At 55.1% G+C, this 22,223-nt stretch overlaps 3 protein-coding genes across 3 annotated transcripts; 2 read left to right on the forward strand and 1 right to left on the reverse strand.

Annotated features, from left to right (window-relative positions):
- Positions 1-1,620: 1,620 nt before the first annotated feature.
- PLIN1 (perilipin 1) lies at positions 1,621-6,249 on the forward strand. The gene is made up of 9 exons (XM_062501562.1): positions 1,621-1,665; positions 2,299-2,497; positions 2,628-2,710; positions 3,075-3,327; positions 3,512-3,560; positions 3,660-3,801; positions 4,322-4,468; positions 5,132-5,365; positions 5,869-6,249. Exons 1-9 carry the CDS (start codon positions 1,621-1,623, stop codon positions 6,247-6,249), a joined length of 1,533 nt encoding a protein of 510 aa, XP_062357546.1.
- Positions 6,250-8,162: 1,913 nt separating this feature from the next.
- LOC134049361 (ras-related and estrogen-regulated growth inhibitor-like protein) lies at positions 8,163-10,199 on the reverse strand. The gene is given in 5 exon segments (XM_062501741.1): positions 8,163-8,588; positions 9,132-9,208; positions 9,477-9,530; positions 9,951-10,122; positions 10,125-10,199. Coding segments are annotated over 5 exon segments (804 nt in total).
- A 692-nt stretch (positions 10,200-10,891) lies between these two features.
- KIF7 (kinesin family member 7) lies at positions 10,892-20,958 on the forward strand. Its single transcript, XM_062501394.1, has 18 exons — positions 10,892-11,192; positions 12,457-12,657; positions 12,896-13,307; positions 13,844-14,375; positions 14,843-14,980; positions 15,126-15,350; positions 15,743-15,945; positions 16,233-16,339; positions 16,644-16,799; positions 17,103-17,305; positions 17,416-17,613; positions 17,824-17,949; positions 18,415-18,591; positions 18,895-19,110; positions 19,311-19,517; positions 19,972-20,170; positions 20,264-20,413; positions 20,573-20,958. Exons 1-18 carry the CDS (start codon positions 10,892-10,894, stop codon positions 20,956-20,958), a joined length of 4,137 nt encoding a protein of 1,378 aa, XP_062357378.1.
- Positions 20,959-22,223: the final 1,265 nt, after the last annotated feature.

Genomic DNA, 22,223 nt, shown 5'->3' on the forward strand with positions numbered 1-22,223 from the left:
TGAGAGGGTAAGGCATTCAGGGGTGTGGAACACAGGCTACACCAGCAACAACTGGGACACAAAGTTTGCTCAGAGGTGCACAAAGCAAGGATGGGAGATGCCAGGTACAACAAAGAAAATTCCAGCTGGGCATTGGGAAAAAATAGTTTAATCATTAGTATGGTTAGCACAGGAACTGGGCCCCAGAGAGAGGAGAATCTTCTCCCTGAAAGTTTTTAAGACTGGACAAGACCTAGAGCAGCCTGATCTGGCTTTGAGGGTAGCCCTGTTTTGAGCAAGAATTAAATGAGGTGATCTTCAGAGATCACTTCCAAATTGATCTTTTTCTCCATCTACCCCAAATGCCTAAAGCTTTCCTAATGTAGTGTCTGCCCTGACCCTCAGCTCACTAAAAAGCCTCATGAATCATGTTAGAAATTGCAGACCTGGCCAAACCAGATTGTTTCAAGTAGAATATGTCCCCCCACATCTGCCTTCTGCTCCTTGTGCTTAGTAAACTCTCCTGGGAGAAGCCATGTTCTTGGTCTGTGTTAGGTTTCCCAGCAGAAATGAGGCATATCAGGGCTTACAGAAATACAGGAAGGTTTTAATCTCTTAGGAAACTTTGCCTGACAATTCAACTTCTCCTTGTCTGCTCATGATCTGTTGTTTTCGAGGTGGTGAGGTCCCAGGGCAACTTCTCATCGTCTGTGGAAGGAGAGGTGATAAACCCCCGAACATTTCATCTGTACTGCAGCTTCTGGACTCTGCAGGGAAGGCGACAAAGGGGATTTTCTGCCGTCATCTGTTCCCAATTACGGTGGTTTCAGGGAGCTCCTTGGCCTGTTTCCACCGCAATCCTCCTGAGCCCACGCAACTGGGAGGTGGGGCCTCGTGGTGGTGGTAGTGGCCAGAGCACGGTGCATCAGCCTCACAGCACCCGGGTGAAGGGACAGTGCAGACACCACTCTCTGCTCCTGCTCTGCTGGGGACAGGCTGGCCCTCGGTGAGTAGCCTGTGCCCACTGGGTGCTCCAGGACAGCTTCAGTGGGACCAGGGAGTCAGAGTAGGGATTCTCTCTAGATTTCCAGAATTTCATCTGCTGCTCAGCAATAGGGGTCTATGCTGGGGTTGAAGCTGTGTTTTCACAAGGATGAGTGTTGGCATTATGAGCAGCAGATATATGTGAGGGGAATGCTGACCTCACCTGGATATCTTACCATATCCCTACCTACTGCTCTTCTACCTGCTCCTGTCCTACCTTCTTACCCCTTCTCAGCCAGCATCTATTCTCATGCACATCTGTTAGCATCCTGGTTACTCTGAGTTCACTTTGCCAGCATACTTTATCCTGCCCTTACCATAACTTCTCTAAACTAGATGCCGCTCAAGTAACTTTTTGTATCTTTGGGTGTTAAGGTACATGAGCAGGGCAGGGCTGAACGGAGGTTTTGATTTTACAGTTTAACTGGTAAAAAGTCAAGCATCGGGCAATGCCACATCCATTGCACCCGTGGGAGGTGTGTGTCAGCCCAGTTGCTGTGCATGGGAGGTGCAGGAGTGAGGGGGAGCCCAAGCCCAGCCCTGCTTTCAGGCAGAGTCTGTGGTTCCCAACTTTGCTTTGCAGGTGGATGTGCCACAATGACAGTGAAGAAGACTCAGGCTGTGCAGGATGGAAGTGCCAAGGTGGGTGCAGGGAAGGGGAGAGAGAAAAGGGCAGAGATGTGCTAAGGGGGACAGGTAGTGTGTATTGACTGCTGGATGAATACCAGCCACACCTCACACTGTCTCAGATGTTCCCATGTTCTCTTTATATGGATTTCTACCAGCAGTAGTATAGAGCATCATCAAAGGGAAAGGATACACCTTTATGCTTGCTTGAAATTGAATAGTTCAGATTCAAAAAAGTAAACCTTGAGCTGATGCAAGCACTAAGTGATGGCTGCCAACTGCGCCTGTCCTTCATCTGTGCCCCATTTAGTCCCCAGACCTCCAACAGTCATGGAGATTTCCACAGGGTGGCAAGCCAGAGGGAGCACCTAAAGAGTTGGGCTTGGGACATTGGAGGAGCAGGGACAGTCCCCCTTGGACACTGCCTGGGGTGTCCCTGCTCTCTCAGTGGCAGCAGCCAGCCTACTTGTCCTTACTCAGCATACCTGGGAGACCCTCAGTGGGGCTTAAGAAATGGCTTCTTCCTCTTCTTGTACAAGCCGAGGTCCTCTGATCAATGCAATCCACCAAGAGCCACTGGTGTGTGGGCAATGGGGCATTCCGCAGGGAAGGGCTGCTGGCTCAGCTACATCCATCTGCCACGCACAGGAGAACGTGCTGCAGAGGGTCCTGCAGCTGCCCGTGGTGAGCTCGACCTGCGAGACGCTGCAGCGCAAGTACAGCAGCACCAAGGAGTCACACCCGCTGATGGCCTCGGTGTGCGAGGTGTACGAGCGGGGCGTGCAGGGCGCCGGTGCCCTGGCTATGTGGGGCATGGAGCCCGTGGTGCGCCGGCTGGAGCCGCAGTGTGAGTGCATGTGCTGGGGGGGACGTGGCAGGGGGACCCACCAGAGCCTCCCCTGGTGGGATGGCACTGGCACAAGCACGTGCCTGGCACAGCCCAGGCGCTTTTCTTACCGTGCTTTTGCCCGAGGCAGTTGCTGTGGCCAATAACCTGGCTTGCCGTGGCTTGGATCACCTAGAGGAGAAGATCCCTGCCCTGCAGTACCCCGTCGACAAGGTAAGTCACAGGCAGGACAATGTGGAATCCCCCAGCCCCTCTGGAGAGCCCATAGTACATCTCCTCTAGCCTTGTTTCTGGATGGTGACAGTCTGCTGGCTGGGAAACAAGGCAGCATCTCCAAAGAGGGCTCCTCCAAGGGCTTCTGCAGCCTAAACGATGGTTAGGGTGCCCGGATATAAGTCAGCAATGTCCTGTGTCCCATCTCTGCTGGCTACCTCCAGCCCAGGCTGGAGAGAGTTGTTATGCCCCTCTTGGAGCTGTTTACTGACATGGACGTTGCTGGGGTCCCTGCAGTCCCTCTGGCTGTCCCATGCCACCCCAAGCACACCAGTAGGGCTGTTCTCCATCTCTCTGGCCACAGCTCGCATCTGAACTGAAGGACACCATCTCCTGCCCCCTGCAAAGTGCCAAAAGCACCATTGGCAGCTCCGTGGATAAGATCAGGGAGCTGGCAGCGGAGGGCTATGAGGCCACCAAGAGCACAGTGGAAACAACCGCCAAGTACACAAGGAAAAACTCAGTGACCCAGATGGCAGCCGCGGGGGTTGACACAGCCCTGGGAGGGCTGGAGAAGCTGATGGAATACCTGCTGCCAGAGGAGGATGAAGAAGCAGGTAGTCCTGATGCCCAAATGCCCTCTGAGGGAGTCTGGTGACAACTGGCTGGGTGGCTCCTCAGTTGTGGGGTGCATGGGGCAGGAGGCAGCCCGTGGATTTTGGCATAAGGCTGCCTAGGAGATTTGTCCCACCAGAATGTAACCCTCCCACCCTTCTTCTGCCTGTACTCTTCTGCCTTTAGATAAGAAGCCCAAAAAGAAACATCTATCAACACCAAAGGCCTCCCAGCAGCAGCCCAGCACTACCGCCACTAACACCACTCCCAGTGCTCCCAGCACTCCCAGAGCTCCTAGCACTTCTAGTGTCACCAGGGCTCCCAGCACACCCAGCACTCCCAGTGCTCCCAGCACCCTGGGCCGGATTGGTGCTTTGGTCAGCACTGTGTCCCACCGCGCTTACCAGCAAACCACCCAAAGCCTCCAGCGTGCCAAAACCAAAGGGCAGGAGCTGGCCTCCTGGATCCCCATCCTGGTGAGTTCCAGAAGCCATCTGCTGGGCTCCTGCTCCCCCATATCCTCTTTTGAGTTGATTTTGCTTTCAGACAGGACATTTCAGGCTCCTTGGAGCAAATCTGAGCGGAGTACATTCCCCCTGCTCAGCAGGACAAGCTGGGGCTGGCGGTTTCTGTGTGATGTTCACACATAACCATGTACCACATCAGTGGGACAAGTTATTTTTAGCTGGCTCCCAGTGTGTAACTGTTGATTTATGGCCTTGCCATAACATCCTTCCTAAAGCAAAAAGGCCCTGTGGAGATCCAGAGGGGATGTGGAAAAGGAGTTGCTTCTCCTACCCCATGCTGCAGCAGAAATATCTTCCCTGGCCTGTGCCAAAACCCCAGAACTCCCATCTGCCCTCAGTATTTCTCCCCAGATGCACAAATGAACTCCCTACTCCCTGTGCACCCCTGTGAAATCCTCGGGCTAAACAGGATGGAGTGGATGGGACCAGCCAGCTCCCTCTGAGTGGTGTCTTTTTGCTCCCCTTCCAGGGAAGCCTGGCCAAGCCGAGTGCCCCTGTGGCCCCTCAGCCCCGCAGTGATGGGCAGGGCAGTGCAGGTTGGCCGACCGGGCGCCAGAGCAAGGCACCGGAGCAGAAGCAGGAGAAGGCAGGGAAGAAAGACACCAGCCACGCCAAGGTATGGAGAAAAGCAGAGCAGTGAATTCTCCAAAGCATCCTCTTACCCATGGAGGCTGTTCCTCCACACCCCTGGGGATCAGGCCCCTATCCCTGTTCAATCCTGAACTGTAGTTTGGAGGATGCAGGAGGGGGTTGGCAGTGGGGCAGCCCCAGGAGTCCCCTTCCAATTCCCCCCTTAAGCTGGGGGCTGTGGCCATCCTCTGTGCCAGGCAAAGTCACCCTGGCTTGTATGTTCAAAACTCCTTTGGAGCTGGGGGATGTCGGCACTGAACTCTCTATTGAACCTCTGAACACCCCTGAAAAATCCCCAGCAGCGAGGGGTGGTGTGAACCGGTGGGGCTGGGAACAGTTTCCAGCATCGCTCCGCTGGGACCTGGGGACGGGAAGCAGCAGGTTGGGGTCAGTGCCCTTTGCCTCTGCCTGCAGCGGAAACACAGCCTCGAGCAGAGGGTCCCCCGGGGCTTGGAGTGGGGAGAGCTGGCAGGGACAGGGAGACACCCTGCTGCAAAGAGCTGCGGTGCCTTTTGCAGAGCAGCAAGATGAACTCTCTCAGGCTTAGAGCTGCAAAGGGGATGGGGAAACCGGGGCCAGCCCTGTCCTGCCTGGAGGGGCCAGTGGGGCAGAGGGCCTGGCCAGGAGCTGAGCTGGTTTCTCCGGGCAGGCGGGACAGGACCCTGGGCTCGTGAGCAGCATGGCTCACAACCTGCAAACCGCCTGTGCCTCCGGCATCTCCAGTGTGAAGAAGGTCCCGGCCGTGGCCTGGGATGCAGCAGAGGGCTTGATCCTCTTCACCCCGCGCAGACTGTCCAGGGCCATGGAGACAGTGGATGCTCTCGGGGGGACCCTCGTCAGTGCCCCTAAGCATCTGCTGGGCACCCTGTACAGCTATGTGCCGGTGAGTTTGCCCCCAGCCAGGCCCTGTCCATCTCCAGCAAACCCCATTTTGCTGAATCTTCTGCCACAAATACCCTATGGCTGCAGGCAAAGTCAGGGGGTACCAGACTGGGGAGCTGGGGTGCCATGAAGACACCACAGTGCCACCCTCCTCTTGAGCATCTCTGAAGCTATGACAGCGAGTCCCCCAATAAAACAAATGGGTCAGACAGTGGTGACACCCTCACACAGTTCATGCCCAAGCCAAGGTGTCACCACATTCCTGGGAAGGTGGAAGTTCTGGCTGAGACCCTGTTCTCTCTCCTTTACCTCAGCCCATTGCTCCCCTGGGAGCATTTCTCCACCACAGCTGCTCAAGAACTACAAACCACCCACTCCCCTCCACTCTGGGGGCAAATGAGCTTCTCCTAAGGTTGTCCTAGTTTAGGGAGCAGCTGTGTAGCACAGGTGGAGCAGGGCTGGCAGGTGGGTACAACCTGGCTGGGTGCTCACCCCATCTCTCAGCTCCGCAGGCAGTCAGTGAAGGAAGAAGAATCATCCAGGGGCAGCAAGACTGACATGGAGAAGAAAGAGAAGAAGGAGGAAGAGGAGGAGACCAAGCCTGCTGCTGCCTCCACTGAGGAGAAATCCCAGCTGAGGAGTGACTGGAGGCAGTACCGTGGCCATCACCCCCTGTCCTTCCTGGGGCTCGAGGATCCCCTCTTCCTGCGGCACAACTACTACCGCAGCCCTGCCTTCGACCCCGACTACCCATTCCCACGGAAATCCGCCTTCTCCCCCTACAACAGGCGGGTGAGCGAGGGCTCCTACCGCTTCAGCCCCGAGTCCATGTACAGCCGGGCCTACTATGGCAACTTCTACAGTCCTGTCTTCAAGAAGGACTGAGCCAACAGGTGGGACAAGCACATCCCAGCCCCTCTCAAATCCCCTCAGCATGCTTTGCCTGGGCCCCTGCCAGCAGCCCAACACACCCCTGTTCCAGGACAGGAGCTCAAAGTGGTAGACAGGCCATGAGATAGCTTATTCTGGAGTGCATCAAGGCCAGGATGGGAGAATAAAGGCAACCAAAAGCCCTGCTGCTGGAAGGAGAAGGTAGGGGAAGGCGAGACTAGGAAGGTGAAGGAGATATGGGAAGAGCGGTGAGACCAGAAGGGACCACCCAGGCTGGCACTGGGCTACTTTGGACTCTGCTCAGCAGACAGAGTGAACTTAGATGGGCTACACATTGAGAACAGCAGTGAGTGAAAGCAGGGGGGATGCCAAAGCTGTCAAACATCACCATAGCAAGTCCGTTTCCCCATCCTTCCTCCCTCCGTCCCCCCTTGCAGGGCCCATCCCTGGATGCAGATTGCTCCTCCATGGAGGGTCTGAGATCCCCACCGAATAGCAGGATTCATGAGTGGGAAAGCCCCGGGCACTTCCAGCTGGTGATGGGATGGATGGTGGGGTCAGGAAAAAGGCTGGTGAGAACAGGTGGAGCTCCTGGAGACCCTCTCCCACAGCATCACCTGGCTTCCCACAACACCTTGTTGTATCTGCTGCAATAATAAACCTGCAATAATAAACCACCTGCCACTCACCCCATCTGCTCGGCTTCTCTGTGGGAGTGAGACACCAAACCAAGGGAACAGAGTGGGGTGAGACCCCCAACTCGGGGCCAAGGGAGTGGGTGCGGGAAACATCCTGCTACATTCCCTGTGGGTAGCTGCCACCGGGACAGTGGGTGCTCATGCCCAGCACGGTACGTGTCTCTTCCCATGCCCCAAGTACAAATTTGCAGCTCCAAGGAGCCAGGGCTTCCTGCCAAAGAAAATTTATTGCATTTCCAGAAGAACACAGCAGAGAAATCAGTGTCCCTACAGCACACACAAACCCTCTTCCAATACACTGCTTTCCCAGGGCACAAAGAGAAGGGTTTGGGAGAGGCAGGGAAAAGCCTCCCAGCAGAAGAAGGGTTCAGCGAGGAGCCCAGAGAGCCCTTTCCCCACCTCCTTTCCTCCCCGGGGACAGGCAGCCTTACAGAAGGGGTGGCCTGGGAAGGCGCGTGGTGCAATTCCCATCCTGGGAACGAGCCCCACGCCTGGCTTTTCCCAGGCACAGCCTGTACAGCTCTCGCCCGCACACGGGAAATGCTGGAAGGCTGTGGGAGAGAGGACCGCGATCAGGGCTGTTCAAAAGCACGGTGGGGGAGATGCGAGGCACCAGCCCTCACCAAATCCTCCAGGATCACCGGTGCCCAGGGCTCTGGGACACTCTCACATGGTGATACACACACAGGAACTGCCAGTGCCTCCCCAGTAGGGAAAGCCCCACCTCTTCAGCTCATGGGTGCTCCAGGGTTACTGGTGAGGATCCTGATGAGGGTTAAACAGGACTAAGGATCCCAGAGCAGGAATGGAGAGAAAGGGAGTCGTGCGCTGTATAAGAGCAGGATATCCTCCCTAATTGCTGACAGCCTGGGCAGCTCCTGCTGCAGGAGCTAGGGATGCTGCTGCCTGGAGCTTTGGCAAAATCCCCCTGTGTTTTCCAGTGTTGGAGGATAAAAGCACAAAGCAGGGGGCACCTAAAGAGCTGGTACAGCAAAGAGATGAGACTGTCCCATGGCAGAGCTAAGAGTAACACACTACAGTCCTCAGCTGCACTGGCTGTACATGGCAGGACACCCAGACCCTGACATTAGGAGGACAGCAGGGAACCCATCCTATTTATGGAAAGATGCACACCATCTCCGTGGGCACCCAGCGAGGAGGCTTGGCCCAGCTGGGCAGCACATAGAGCAGCAACATCCGTGCAGGAGCTCAGAGGGAGTCTGTTCGCTTACGGGCAAACACAGCTGACATGGTTTTGACGATGCCACGGATCCCTGTACCCTTCTTCAGGGCCAGCTTGGTGTCTGGGATGAGCTTGGCCAGTCCATGGAAGACCATGAGGGCCCCGTGGTAAGCCTCAGCTGCAGAGACCTCATAGAAACCACAGTCTAAAGAGAGGGCCAGGAGCCGCCCCTCCTCACTGGACACCACCCGTTGGTGGTGCAGGTCCCGTTTGTTGCCCACGATGACAATGGGCACTTTCTCTTGGCTCTGCCCCTCCTTGGCTGCCTTGATGAACTGGATTTTGAGGGGCAGAATGTTGAAGCTGTCACGGTCACAGATACTGTAGACCAGGACAAAGCTGTCTGCCCACTGGATTCTCTTCTCCTCTGAGGAGCCATCCTCTGCCTGCTCCTGAGGAAAGAGAAAAGGAAGGATTGTTTTATAGGTGATCGCTCTCTCCACACCTGCCTGCTAGAAGAGGGCAATCCTGAGCCTGTTGGGACAGGGACAGCTAGAGAACAGTGCAAAAGGGCAGAGAGAAAGAGGAGTAACAAGGAGGGCAGAGCAGCACCTGGCAGAACTAATCTAGGGGGCATGATTCAGCTTTCAGCATCACACCCTAACCCTCACCCAGCTACCAAGCACTGCAGGCTGTAGGTGATAATAGTGGGGACCTCAGAGCAGCACTTCTACTCCTTTAGCACAGTCCTGTATTAGCATCAGTGCTTCAGCTCCAGTGTTCTCAGCCATGGGCTGGTAATTATTGCTACTCTGTCAGCAACATTGCTCTCCTGTGCTTGGCAGGTGAGAAGAGTTCGGTCACTTAGGAAACCTCTGATTTGAGAGCCCTGCTCAACTGGAATTCCTAGCCTGTGGTTCCCCACAGGTAACTTCTAGTAAAGGGGGCTTTTGTCCCTGGGGTAGAAACGGGTGATAGAAGTTGAGTCCTCTCACCTGGGAATTGGGGACGTCCCAGATGTGTAAGAGAATCTCTCGGCCATCCACAGTCAGGTTGTGGCTGTAGATGAATTCTGCCCCCCCCAAAGAGAAAAAAAAAATATAGTCATCTTCATGGTGTCACCAGCTGCCACCCTGGACCTTTTGCACCCTGGAGAAGCAGTTCTGGAGCAAAGAGATGGGTCACTGAACAAATACAACATCGAGCCCCTGGAAGCAGGCAAAGGCTCTGGAGAAAGGCAGGAGAGGATGGGCTGCAATGAAATCCCAGAGGCAGAAGCAGGGTTGTCTCTTGACCCCAGTCCCTGTTGGGAACTGGCCTGGCCCTGGCCTGGCACTCACCCATATCTCCATACTCTCCAATAAAGCGCCGGGTCAGGAAACGCACAGTAAGAGCTGCAGAGGGAAGGATAGGAATCATCAGAATAACCAAAACCCTGGAGGATTCTCCTTCCTAAATCCAGAGCAGAGTCAGGCACCATCCCCTTGAAAACTCCTACAAGCAGGACTGACCTCTGAGTTTCCCCAGCCACCAGCAGGTCTGTGAGTGCAGCAGAGGCACAGCAAGAACCAAAGCATCTGCACAATCTGGATCACCGGCAAACTGCAGCTCAGTGGAAAATGCCTTCCCCTGTCACTCCCCGGCTGACTACAAGGTTGTGCTCAGCTTCCTCACCTTGAACCACAGCTGCACCCCAGGGCTCAGCCCCATCTCACCAATTTGCTCCATGGGCTGCTCCCTACCACCGGTCCTCCAAACACTGCTGCAGTTTTCAGCCTGGGAACCCCCCGTTTGAGTTTACGGTCAGTTCTCACCTGATTTCCCTACGTTGTCTGCTCCCATGACGAGGACATTCGCTTCCATCTTCAGGGCAGTGGGTCCAGGCACCTCCATGAGTGCAGGGTGGTCGGGGGTGAAGCTGGTGCTCCGGCGCAGGGGGAGCCGGAGCCCCATGCCGAGCGTGGCCGAGCCCCTCCGGCAGCCCCGGCCGTGCGTACAACTCCGCTCGGCACAGCCGACAGCCCAGCGCTTCCCACGGCACCCAGGGGACCCGCGAGGCCCATACCCCTCCCCGCAGCCGCAGGGGCGGTGCAGAGGGAACTGCAGGCATGAAAAACTTTGTCATCGTTCATATTGTCCTGAACATACGTCAGTGGCTGAGCCGGCCCTGCCAGCCCCCAGCACGGCGGGCGGCCGGGAAGCACCAGCTGTCGGCACCAGCTGCTCCGCAAACTGCATCCATCCCAGGAGCTGCCCACGCCTCCACCTCAAGCGCTCTGCGCCCCGGCAGAGCCACGCAGCCCCTTGTCCCTTCCCCACGGCCATCGCGGGAATGTCTGCCAGCAGTGGAGCGTCACAGGCGCTGAGATGTCTCGCCAGTGATGAAGCAGCTGCTGAGAGACGCGAGTCCCTTGTGACTGACGGAGCATCTCATGGGTGGCAGAACTTTGTTTCACCAGAGATAAAACACCTCGCGATTAACGGAGCGCTGCCCCGCACGTGACGAAGCATCTCGCAGGAGACGGAGTCCCTTGCGAGTGATGAAGCATCCCAAGAGCGATGGCGCTTCTCTGGAGCACCGGGGAGCCGCCGCACAACTCCCGCAGCCGCGGGCATCCCGCGCTCCCCCCGGGCGCTCTGCCCGGGGGTCCAGAGAGGACCGGACGCATCCTCCCTCCCGTCCCGCCGCATCCTCCCTCCCGTCCCGCCGGGAGGAGCCGGGAGCTGACGCCATCGCGGCGCGCCCGGCGCGGCCATGGCGGCGGAGGCGGCGGCGGTGCGGGTGGCGGTGCGGGTGCGGCCGCTGCTGCCCCGGGAGGCGCTGCGGGGACACCGGCCATGCCTGCGGGGAGATGCCGCCACCGGCGAGGTGGCTCTGGGCCGCCGCCGGTTCCGCTTCGCCGCCGTGCTGCCCGAGGCGGCGGGGCAGGCGGCCGTGTACCGGGCCTGCGTCCAGCCGCTGCTGCGCGCCTTCTTCCGCGGCTTCAACGCCACCGTCTTCGCCTACGGACAGACGGGCTCCGGCAAGACCTACACCATCGGGGAGGCCAGCGTCGGTAAGTCTTGCCGGGACCGGCGGCTCCGTGCCCGCCGGCATCCCCGCTCCACCAGCATCCCTGTCCCTCCAAAATCCGTGCTCCTCCAGCGTCCCTGCTCCACCAGCATCCCTGTCCCTCCAGCATCCCTGTCCCTCCAGCATCTCCATCACCCCCCGCTCTCCCCACCAGCCCCACATCTCCACCTCCTTCCATACCCAGCCAAGCCACCCACACCACCATTATTCCAGCCATCTCTCCCAACCCACCAGCCTCACCGGTGCTGCTGTCGACACCCATTTCAGCACCTTTGCTCTCTCTACCCTAACTCAGGTGTATCATCATCGCCATCACTTCCAGTTTCACTCCCAAACAGCCCCTCCCCTTGCCACCCTACCCCCCAGAAGCCTTTCCTTTCCCCCTACCTGTGTTGCTGTAGCCACTCCCCATGGACACCTTTGACATCACAGTGTCTAGGTTTCTCCTTTTTCACTGCAGGGCAAGTGATAGGACCTGGTCCTCCACCACTTCTGGAGGTGGTGGTGATAGTCCTAGGTCCTGAAATAAAGCTGAAGGAGAGGGAGGAAGTGTTTCAAGTATTAATCCTGCTTGTTTCTTTATATGAAGGAACTGAGGAAAGAGACAGCTTTTTTCTTCTGGTTTAATGGCATTGTGATTTCTTACAGAGGATGTACTGTAAACATTTCAGTCATCTTTAGGTAATTGCATCATTTATAAACACTAAATTGTTTCATACTTTTAATCTATGTCTGTTTTCAGTCTCCCAGTTCAGTCTATCATTGCATCAGATTTGGGAATTGCCATGTCACATGGCTGTTGGAGACAAAAGGAAGAACATTTAAATTCAGACAGTGGAGAGCTGTGGCCAGATAAAAGCAAGCTGCAAGCACCAAAAAAAGATAAAACCTTCTCAGAGCTGGAAAAAGCTGTGGAGTTGTGCTGGCTTCAAAGGACAGCACGCTGTAGCTGCAGGCATGGTGTTTGATACTCACTAAAATGCTGAGGTGCTTTATCCTTCTTGAGGAAGGACTGGAAACAAGCAGCTTTGCTGCATTCCAGCACAGCAGTGGGATAGGATTTGCCCAGAGGTCTTGTAGGATGTATAACCCAGGCTGTGAGGGCTGAGCTGTGGGAGAGTTGTGAGGCTGCTCCTTTCCAGCTGACATGTGTTGCAGGCAGGCTTCTGACCTCAGCTCTGTCCCCATCCAGAGTGGGCTCCCTGGGCATTCCCTGCTCTCCGTAAGCATGTTCCTCTCTTTGCCAGCTTCCATCAATGAAGATGAGCAGGGCATCATCCCACGAGCCATGGCTGAGACCTTCAGGCTCATCGATGAGAATGACCTGATCGACTACACGGTCCGAGTGTCCTACCTGGAGGTGTACAAGGAGGAGTTTCGGGACTTGCTGCAGGTGGATACAGCCAGCAAAGACATCCAGATCCGGGAGGATGACAAGGGGAACATTGGTACGTGTGGCTGTGCACAGGTTCCTTTTCTCCCCGTGTTGTAGGCCAGAGCTGGGTTATCTATCCATGAAGGCAGAGCCAGATCTCCCTCCATCCCTATGTCTCCTGCAGCAGTACAGGCAAGGTGACAGCACCTAGCAAGGCCCAGTACAGGCAGGGTGACAGCACCAGGCTGTGTAGAGGAGCTGCATCCTCAGGCAGCCCAACCCTCCCAGCCACAGCTACCTTTGCTTTGCAGTGCTCTGCGGTGTGAAGGAGTCAGAAGTGGAAGGGCTGGATGAGGTGCTGAGCCTGCTGGAGATGGGGAACACAGCCAAGCACACGGGAGCCACCCACATCAACAGGCAGTCGAGCCGCTCGCACACCATCTTCACAGTGACCATGGAGCAGCGGCGTGGGGCTGGCCGGCTGCCCCTGCACCACCGCCCGCCCGCTGTGCCCGCCGCCGGACAGGTCCTGGTGTCCAAGTTCCATTTCGTGGACCTGGCGGGCTCAGAGCGAATTGTGAAGACGGGAAACACAGGGGAGAGGCTGAAGGAGAGCATCCAGATCAACTGTGGCCTCCTGGCCTTGGGCAACGTCATCAGTGCCTTGGGAGATCCTCGGAGAAAGACCACCCACATCCCATACAGGGACTCCAAAATAACCAGGTACTACTGGGATCAGGACCCCCCACATCTCACGGGCTCATTTTGCAGGGCTGCCCTCTCTGTGGGTTTTCATGTAGGGAATCTCGAGGAGCAATGATGCAGGCCTAGCTCGGTGCAGTGCTGGAGACAGTGATGCTTGCGTGAGTCATGCTGCTGAAGCTGAGATGAGGTGTTGCTGTGGGTTATCCTGTCCTTCCTGCCTGGCAGGAAAAAGTACTCCTAGTAGATTTGTTTAATGGTCCACAGTTAGTTCTTAGCTCGAGCAGGTAGCCTTTGCAATTTCCAGCAGGACCCCTGGCAGTACATACCTAGCAGTGATCACAGTCAGGGAGCTCCCATCCTCAGGAGTTATTTGGATAGAGACTTGCCATGGTGCAAATTGTTAATCCTCTGCTTAATGCTTCCATTCACCTCACTAGTGCCAAACCAACTACAGAGCAAGGATATAATTTTCCTTGGGCTTAATCTCTGAAAAAGTTTAAAAACATTCTGTTTCCTGTGTTAGTTTGTATTTTAATCCCTGTGCTCCTCCTTAGGATCCTGAAAGACTCTCTGGGAGGGAATGCCCAGACTGTGATGATAGCCTGTGTCAGCCCATCATCCTCTGACTTCGACGAGAGCCTCAACACGCTGAACTACGCCAACCGGGCTCAGAACATCCAGAACAAGGCGGTGGTGAACTGCCGCAAGGAGACGGAGCACATCGAGGAGCTCCACCTGCAGATACAGAACCTGCAGAAGGCGCTGGAGCAGCGGCAGCGCTCCGAGACCCGTATCATCCACCGCTCGGGCAGCGCCAAGCGCGGCGCGCCGGACGCCACGGCCCGGCTGATGGCCGAGTGTGCCCATTACAGAACCTGCACCGACGCCGCGTACCGGCTGCTCATGGAGCTCCAGGAGGATGGCAGCCTGAGCGTGGAGCAGATCCTGCGCGTTAAGGAGTGGCTGTGCGCCGTGGAGAGCGAGAGGAGCGAGCTCACCTCAGCCGGGCTGGATAGCGGCATTGAGAGCACCTCCATGGAAGACCAGGGACTGGAGGTACAAGCTTCAAAGCTGACAAAAGCCCAGGTAATAGTGGGGTGTTACAGCTCTGAGGTTTGGGTTCATCTCATGGTCACAGCACCCCCGGCACAGCGTGATGGAAGGGTCAGGAGAGGGAGGGGAGCAGAAGTAACCTGTCCAGGAGGCCCTAGGGAGGCAAAAGGACATGGTCCTCCCAGCAGGCAGGGAGAAATTAAATTCAGCTGCAGCTGAGAGATTTATTGCACAGGAAGAATCTGGGTATGCAGAGCTGTTGTGTCCTTGCAGAGTCTAGCATGGGAAGGGAAGGAGTGGAAGATATTTGGATACTCTCCAAACATCTTCCTTAGGATCCTGAAAGACTCTCTGGGGGGAATGCCCAGACTGTGATGATAGCCTGTATCAGCCCATCATCCTGTGACTTTGACAAGAGCCTCAACACACTGAACTATGCCAATCGGGCTCAGATTGCAAAAGTGATACTGACATTCCCTCTCTTTTATTTTGTGGAGCAGGTGAGCACTGAGAAGAAGTGTGAGTCCATCAAAGATGAGCAGGTGGCCAAGCTGCAGAGGCAAGTGGAACGCCTGGAGGAGGAGAACCGTGATTTCCTGGCTGCATTGGAGGATGCTATGGAGCAGTATAAGCTGCAGGTATTTCTGGGCTCTGCTCTCTTTGTAGGGACCTGCCCCACTCCTCTCCTTCCTGCCCAGGCGTGCTCAGCCCAGCTTTCAGGTTCCTCTGCAGTGCGTCTTAGATCAACATGTACGTATCCACATTTTTTTCATTGTTTCCTAGAGTGACAAACTGCAGGAGCAGCAGGATAAGATCTCAGAGCTGCACGTGCGCTTGGAGATGGCAATGCCAAACCTGTGTGTGCCAGGACTGCTGGAAAATCTTCACCTGGTGACTGCCAGCCAGAGACCTCACACAGCCCCACTGGATGCTACCCCGTCCCATAGCCTTGGTGGGGTTCCCTCAGGGCTGCTTCCTGAGCAGAGTGGAAAAGCTCTTTGCAAGAAGGTGAGGGCATAAGGCTGTGCCATTGAAGAGCTGCTGCCTCTTCACGTGGCTGCTCTCCACTGTAGGAGAGCTTTTGCTCTGTTGTTCAATGTGATCCTTGTCAGAAATGTAGTCCAGGGGACTGTGCTTAGTGTTCAAATCCACAGTTTTACAAATCTGGCAAAAACAGCCCAACTTCAAAACTGAGGCTTTTGCTTTCATGTTGTGGGTGAGTCCCAGATTTGTTCAGTGTTTGAGCAGCAGAAGCACAGGCAGCTGGATCTGGCAACAAACCAATTCTCCTGAAAATACACTCAATCCATTTTGTTGCTTTTATGTCTAGCTGGGAGCCACTTTTTCTAACACTGGCTCTCACATAAATTGTTTCCTCTCTTTCCAATTCTGTGCCCCAGAAGCTCAGCAGCAACTCTTCCTTGCAGAAGGAGGAGCCAGCAGGCTGGCACCCAAACCACGCACAGCGCCTGAGCGGCAGTCCTGAGGTCGGAGATGTGGTTCTGAGGAGGGAGCTCAGCCAGGATTCAGAGAAGCCATCAGAACTGTTCTCGGGAGAGGAGATGGAGGAATGGGAAGGGAAACAGTCCCTGTCCCAGTGCCGGTGAGTTGGGGTGTCCCAGCCAGCTGTCCCTGTGCAGTGCCCTGGCAGTGACCTGGCTGTCCACCACTGCAGCTCAGCTCTCGTGGCTGATGTAGGGCAAATGCTGCCTGTGGGATCAGTGATGCTGCTGAGACACTTTACTGCTCCCTAGGGAGATCATTACCATCATTCCTGACCACAACTATTGTTTCCATCTCCTCCTGAAGCCTGTGGATCATGAGGGTCATTACTGGGAACAGCTTTAGCAGTGCCCACACCAAAACTGATTAATTTGCTTCTCCTTCTAGAAATGGCATCCAAAATTTGAGCAAGAAAGAGATCTTCAAGTTGAGCGAGGAGCCGAGTGGAGGCAATGCGCACTCAATTCAGGAGGAGCAGCTGGAGCTGTCAAAAGGCAAGTAGCAACCATAGGTTGATGGATAATCTTCCATCGGCTGGTGGTGTTTCACTGGGTGATCTTGATGTCCCACCTGGATGTGCCCAGAGGACAAAAATGGAGCAAAAATGGAACCCAGCTGCTTTTGTTAGGGAGAAACTTGAACTTGTAGGATCTGGAAAGGGTGTGTGTTTTGGTGGAAGCTTCAGGTGACTTTGGGCAATGCTGTGCTAGGCTCTGGCTACAGATCCAAGATCAGATTGTCCTTCTGTCACCCATCTGCAAAGACAGGGCTTTCCTGATCTGGAAATCTGTATTCCAGAGGTCTGTGGGAAGCGGGAGTCACTGCTTGGTTCCTGGGAGCGCCTGCCAGGGAAGGACTCTGAGTGGAGGCTGGTGCAGGCACAGCAGAAGATTCGAGAACTGGCGATCAACATCCGCATGAAGGAGGAGCTGATCACGGAGCTCATTAAGACAGGTGCAGAGCTACTGGCAGAAATACACACCCATTTCCCATTAAAACCCCCTCCTAGTCGTGGTGCCTAGTCTCTTCTTCCATTCTCATCCTCTCTCCCTGGTTGCTTGTGCTCAGCCTCTTCCCCTATAAGCAGCAGGGCCTTGTTTCTCCATCCCTCCAGCTGACAGAAACCCTTCCCACTGGTTTGTCCCTTCCCTGGAATGGCTGTGGGAAAGGGAACATTCAGTCTCTGTAACCAAAAATATCTGGGGAGAGGGAGGAAGGGTCAGGATCCTGGCTGTGAGAGAGGGGGCTGTGTTGCAGGCAAGGATGCCCAGGCTCTGAACAAGCAGTACAGCCAGAAGATCAGTGAGCTGGAGCAGGAAGCAGAGCAGGTGCGGGCAGAGCTTAGCGACAGCCAGAAGCAGCTCCAGGAGCTGGAGGGCAAAGAGCCGCGGGACCCTGGGGAGAAGCGCAAGCTGCAGGAGTACCGCACGCGCGTGGCGGCCGCGCAGAGCAAGGCACAGGTGAGGGGGAACGGCTCTGCCCACCCCAGCCCTGAGCAGGGGCAGAGTCGGGGGCACCTCTGCAAAGAGAGGAGATGCCAGGGCCAAGGGTGGTTTTTACCATCTGGCAGGTTCTGTGCAGGAAGAAGCAGGCGACAGAGAGGCTGGTGTCGCTCTCGGCGCAGAGCGAGAAGCGCGTGCAGGAGCTGGAGAGGAACATCCAGCTGATGCGGCGGCAGCAGGGGCAGCTGCAGCGGCGGCTGCGCGAGGAGAGCGAGCAGAAACGGCGGCTGGAGACAGAGGTGAACAAGGGACAGCACCGAGTCAAGGTAGGAGAGAGAGAGCAGGAGCAGCTGTGCTGCTGTGGTGGTCGTATTACAGTGGGGGGGTCTCTGATGTGGTCTGTGATTGTCTTGGAGAGCATGGAGACGGAGAGTATCCAAAGAGCTAGAGGAGAGCATAACCTGTCCCTCAGCCCCTGGCTACAGGGAAAACATCTCCCACTTCCTCCCTGCTCATGGCTGCTCTTTCACACACAGGAGCTGGAACTGAAGCACGAGCAGCACCAGAAAATTCTGCGCATCAAAACAGAGGAAATTGCTGCTTTCCAGAGGAAACGGCGAAGTGGCAGCAACGGTTCTGTGATCAGCCTGGAGCAGCAGCAGGTACAGACAGCAAGCCTGCCTCCACTTTCCTGTTCAGAGGGCATGCTTGGCAGACTGCAGGCAGATGGGAGAGAGCTGAAAACAGGGACCTGAGCCCATCCTACCCATGAGAAGGACAGTCCATAATGTCATTTGCATCTAGTAGCAGAGGACTTAAGATCTTGTCTTATCCCTAGGATCTCATCTAAATCATTGGTAAAGAAGCTTTGAAATTTTGTCTGTTAGCAAAACAGTGGTGAGAGATGTGCCCTCCAAGAAGTCCTTGACAGGTGGGAATTTAGTTTGGCTCTGCCTCTTGGAGGACTTGGAAGGATAAAACCAGCAAAGTCTGGGCTGTGGGGGTTAGCAGAGATGGAATAGGGACTCTTGTTCAGATCTCATCCCCACTGCTCTTCAGTCCAGCAGTCCTGGGCATTGCTGCTGCTGTCTGCACACACACACAACTTTTGCTTCTCCCTCCATCAGAAAATTGAGGAACAGAAGAAGTGGCTGGACATGGAGATGGATAAAGTTCTGGAGCAGCGCCAGGCCCTAGATGAGCTGGAAGATGAGCTGAGGAAGCGGGAAGCTATTGTGGCCAAAAAGGAAGCCCTGCTGCAGGAGAAGAACGGCCTGGAGAGCAAACGGCTGCGCTCCAGCCAGGTAGGACAAGAGTGTGACACTTCAACCCTTTGCTTGATTTCTAGCAGAGGTGGAGGCTGGAAGACCTGGGTGCCATCCTGGGTCTGTCAGAGGGCTGCAGGCCAGCATGAGGTGGTGTTGGGAAGTGGGTAGGAAATCTTGTCTCTTTGATAGAGTCTGGTTGTGCTGTGCCTTCGAGCTTGTTGATTTGGTAGCCCTTGGCTTGTCTTCCTGGGGGATCACTTGACTTATAGAGAAAATAGAACGGGGCTGAGGGCCTGACTTTCCTTCAGAGCAGACCTCCTTGAGCATCCTCTGCTGCAGGCCCTAACAGATGACATAGTGCGTGTGTCCAGCCGCCTGGAGCACCTGGAGAAGGAGCTGAGTGAGAAGAACGGGCAGCTGCGTCATGGCAGCGCCCACGACCAGCAGCAGATCCGCCAGGAGATCAACAGCCTGCGTCAGGAGAAGGACCAGCTGCTCAAACAGAGGCTGGAGCTCGACAACAAACTGCGCCAGGGCACGCTGCTGTCCCCAGAGGTACCTCTGCTGGAGCTGGGGGGCAGGAGGTTGTAGGAGACAAGTAAAGAGCATGAGGGCATTGGCAGATGCTCCCCTGCATCCCAAACTGTGCGTGTCCCAGCTTCCTACCAACGCTGTTGACATGACACAGAAGGTTAGGGCAGGGTGAGACAGATCAAACCCTTAGCTCCCGAATAACTACAGCTCTGCCCTGACAGGAAGAACGGATCTTGTTCCAGCTGGATGAGGCAATCGAGGCTCTGGATGCGGCCATTGAGTACAAGAATGAGTCCATCACGTGCAGGCAGCGGGTCCTGCGGGCCTCGGCCAGCCTGCTGTCCCAGTGTGAGATGAACCTCATGGCCAAGCTCAGCTACCTCTCCTCCTCTGAGACACGAGCTCTGCTCTGCAAGTACTTTGACAAGGTGGGAGACAACTGCCCTCTGTGCTGGTGGGAGATGTATTTCATTTATTGTCTGTTAGCGATTGCATTATTACCTAGCCAGAACACATAATAAACGTAACACACCTTGAATGCCCTTGTTAACAGAAATTATGATCTGACCAAGCTCTTGTTTTCCTCAGTTTCCAGCCTAATCCTTGTATCATGCTGTAGTTTTGTCAAGTCTGGCCACAAAGCCACAGCACCATGACCCTCAGCTGGGAGAGGGTTTAACTAGTCATAGATCCTTGTAGTGGCTCTGCCACATTAGTGCAGCCACACTTTGCTCTTCTGTCCACAAGGCAGCTCTGACATCCCAGCACTACTAATCTCTGTAAGCTGTACGGAAAAACTAACGTGACTGGGACTCACTGGGGCAGGAAATCTTCTCAGGCATGAAGGAGCTGAAGTGTTCCTTGCTCTTGCACCCTGTCCAGGTGGTGACACTGCGAGAGGATCAGCACAGGCAGCACATTGCCTTCTCAGAGCTGGAGATGCAGCTGGAGGAGCAGCAGCAGCTGGTGTACTGGCTGGAGGCAGCCGTGGAGCGCCAACGCCTGGAGATGGACCGCCAGCTCACCCTCCAGCAGAAGGAGCACGAGCAGAACATGCAGTTACTGCTGCAGCAGAGCCGTGGTAACCCCCCCAGCTCTCCAAATGGGCAGCACTGCTACTGCTTTTGTCTTTCACAGGGCTCCCAGGCTGAAATAGCCTTGTTTTTTCTTGTAGAGCACATGGAGGAGGGGCTGGCCAGCAGCAAGCTGCAGTATGAGGCAAGGATTCAAGTGCTGGAAAAGGAGCTGAGTCGTTACATGTGGGCAAACCAGGAGCTGAACCAGAGACTGAGTAACATGAATCTCCAGCCTGGACAGACCAAAGGTGAGAGAAAACCCAGGGTAGGGCTTTGCTGTTCCTGCCAAGTTAAAAGGGAGGTTACAGCTTGGAACAGTCCAGAGCAGTGCATGTCCTTCTACAGGTATTAGTTTTGATGAGGGAAGTAGAGATTCTGATACCTCACTATACCCTAATTTTTCCCAGCAGGAGTGGAGAGAAGCATTCATGGGGCTGGGGACAGAGCTGCCCCTGAGCTTGGCACCTGTGAGGAATTGAGCCTCAGGGAGCAGTCCTTGCCTCCAGCTGCCTCTGACGAGAATCCTCGGGCCAGGGATGAGAGCAGGGACCTGGTGCACGCCCCTTTGCCCTCGACCTGGAGGCGTTCCTCGCTGCCCAACGACAGCCCCGGCGACCCTCGGCCGAGGGACACAGAGCACTCCCTGCGAGCGGGGCAGCACCACGAGCTGCTCCCACCACGGAGCCTGGCTCCTGCTCCCAAACCCCGCCGGGAGCTGCGCAGAGCCAGCCTGAACGTGAGCCCAGTGCCTTATCACCCAGCCATGATAGATGTGAGGAAAAACCCTCTCTAGAGCCAGGCTTAACGCTCACCTGGCACAGGGCAGGGAGCAGCAGGTATTGCTGACCTGAGTTTGAGAGCCCTCCTGCCCCACAAGCCAGCCTGCCTACAACCCTGTTACATTTCAGAGGCCTGCAGAAGAGAAAGATGTGACTTGTTATCCAGAGGGAGTTGAGTGTGGGAGCAGCAGCCTACATTCTCCATGTTGCTGTCAGTCCAGGCAGCACTGACAGGATGCTTTTCCTCTGCTCCCTCAGTAACTTAAACACTGTGAAGCAGAAGACGCTTTCCTTCCAGGCCTCTTAACACTAAAAACTTGTTTACAATGTGGAAGTCTCAGCTGAAGGGCTTGCTCAGCCCTGGCAGCCTCGGACGAAGGTGCTCTGCAGTCCCGCAGAATTTGTACATACATGTTTGTAGTAACTTTGCCTTTTTTACATTTTTACTATAACTTTTTCTAATAAAGCAGAGTGAGTTTTATGAAGTGGTCACTTGTCAGAAGGACCACTTACTCCGGGTATATAGGAAAGGATTTATGTTTAAATCTCACTGCATGGGAAGTCAGGTGCTGTCACACTGTTGGGTCTAATGTTTAAATATCTGCTTTAAGTAGTCCTAGCCACATCTAGTAGGTCTCCTACAGTAAATTGCCACAGGAGGAGCACCTGCAGCCAGCAGTAGAATTGCCTGAAATGTCCATGATGCAAGTAACTGGTTTGGTTTTTCTCTAGCAGCCTCTAAGCTGCTTTAAGCAGGGTTTTCACATTGTTGAGAGAACTTCCACTGTGGATTTAAGAGAGACTAAATACAATCCCGCAGCTTAACGCTGACAGCTCATGAAGGGAGACTAAGTTTAACTCTGGCAGAGCAGAAAATGAAAGCCCAGATATCTGCTTTAAGAAAGGCAAGGGGCAGGGGCAAAGGGCTGCTTGACCCTAAAAAACAAACCATTGCTTCAGCCCGAAATGAGAACAGCTACCACAACCCCTACTTAAGGAGAAACACACCAAGTTAAAGCCAGCATCTGATGTAAGAACCATCTTCTGATCCCCTACATCGTTGATCCTGCCTATACTGGTGCAACAGGGGGGGATATTATTGAGGGCTCTGTATGTGGCTGAGCTACGTAAGATTAACTTCAGATACTTTTATTTCCTGTTGTTGAAAGCAAAGACCCTCAGTAGGGAAAAATAACAATCCATCCTACTTGGAAGTAGTAGATTTGGAGTTCCAAGCTTGTGTCACTCCACATCCTTGAAGCAGGTGCAGCTCTCCCAG

The sequence above is a fragment of the Cinclus cinclus genome, chromosome 13 (assembly GCF_963662255.1).
Source record: "Cinclus cinclus chromosome 13, bCinCin1.1, whole genome shotgun sequence".
Lineage (NCBI taxonomy): Eukaryota > Metazoa > Chordata > Aves > Passeriformes > Cinclidae > Cinclus > Cinclus cinclus.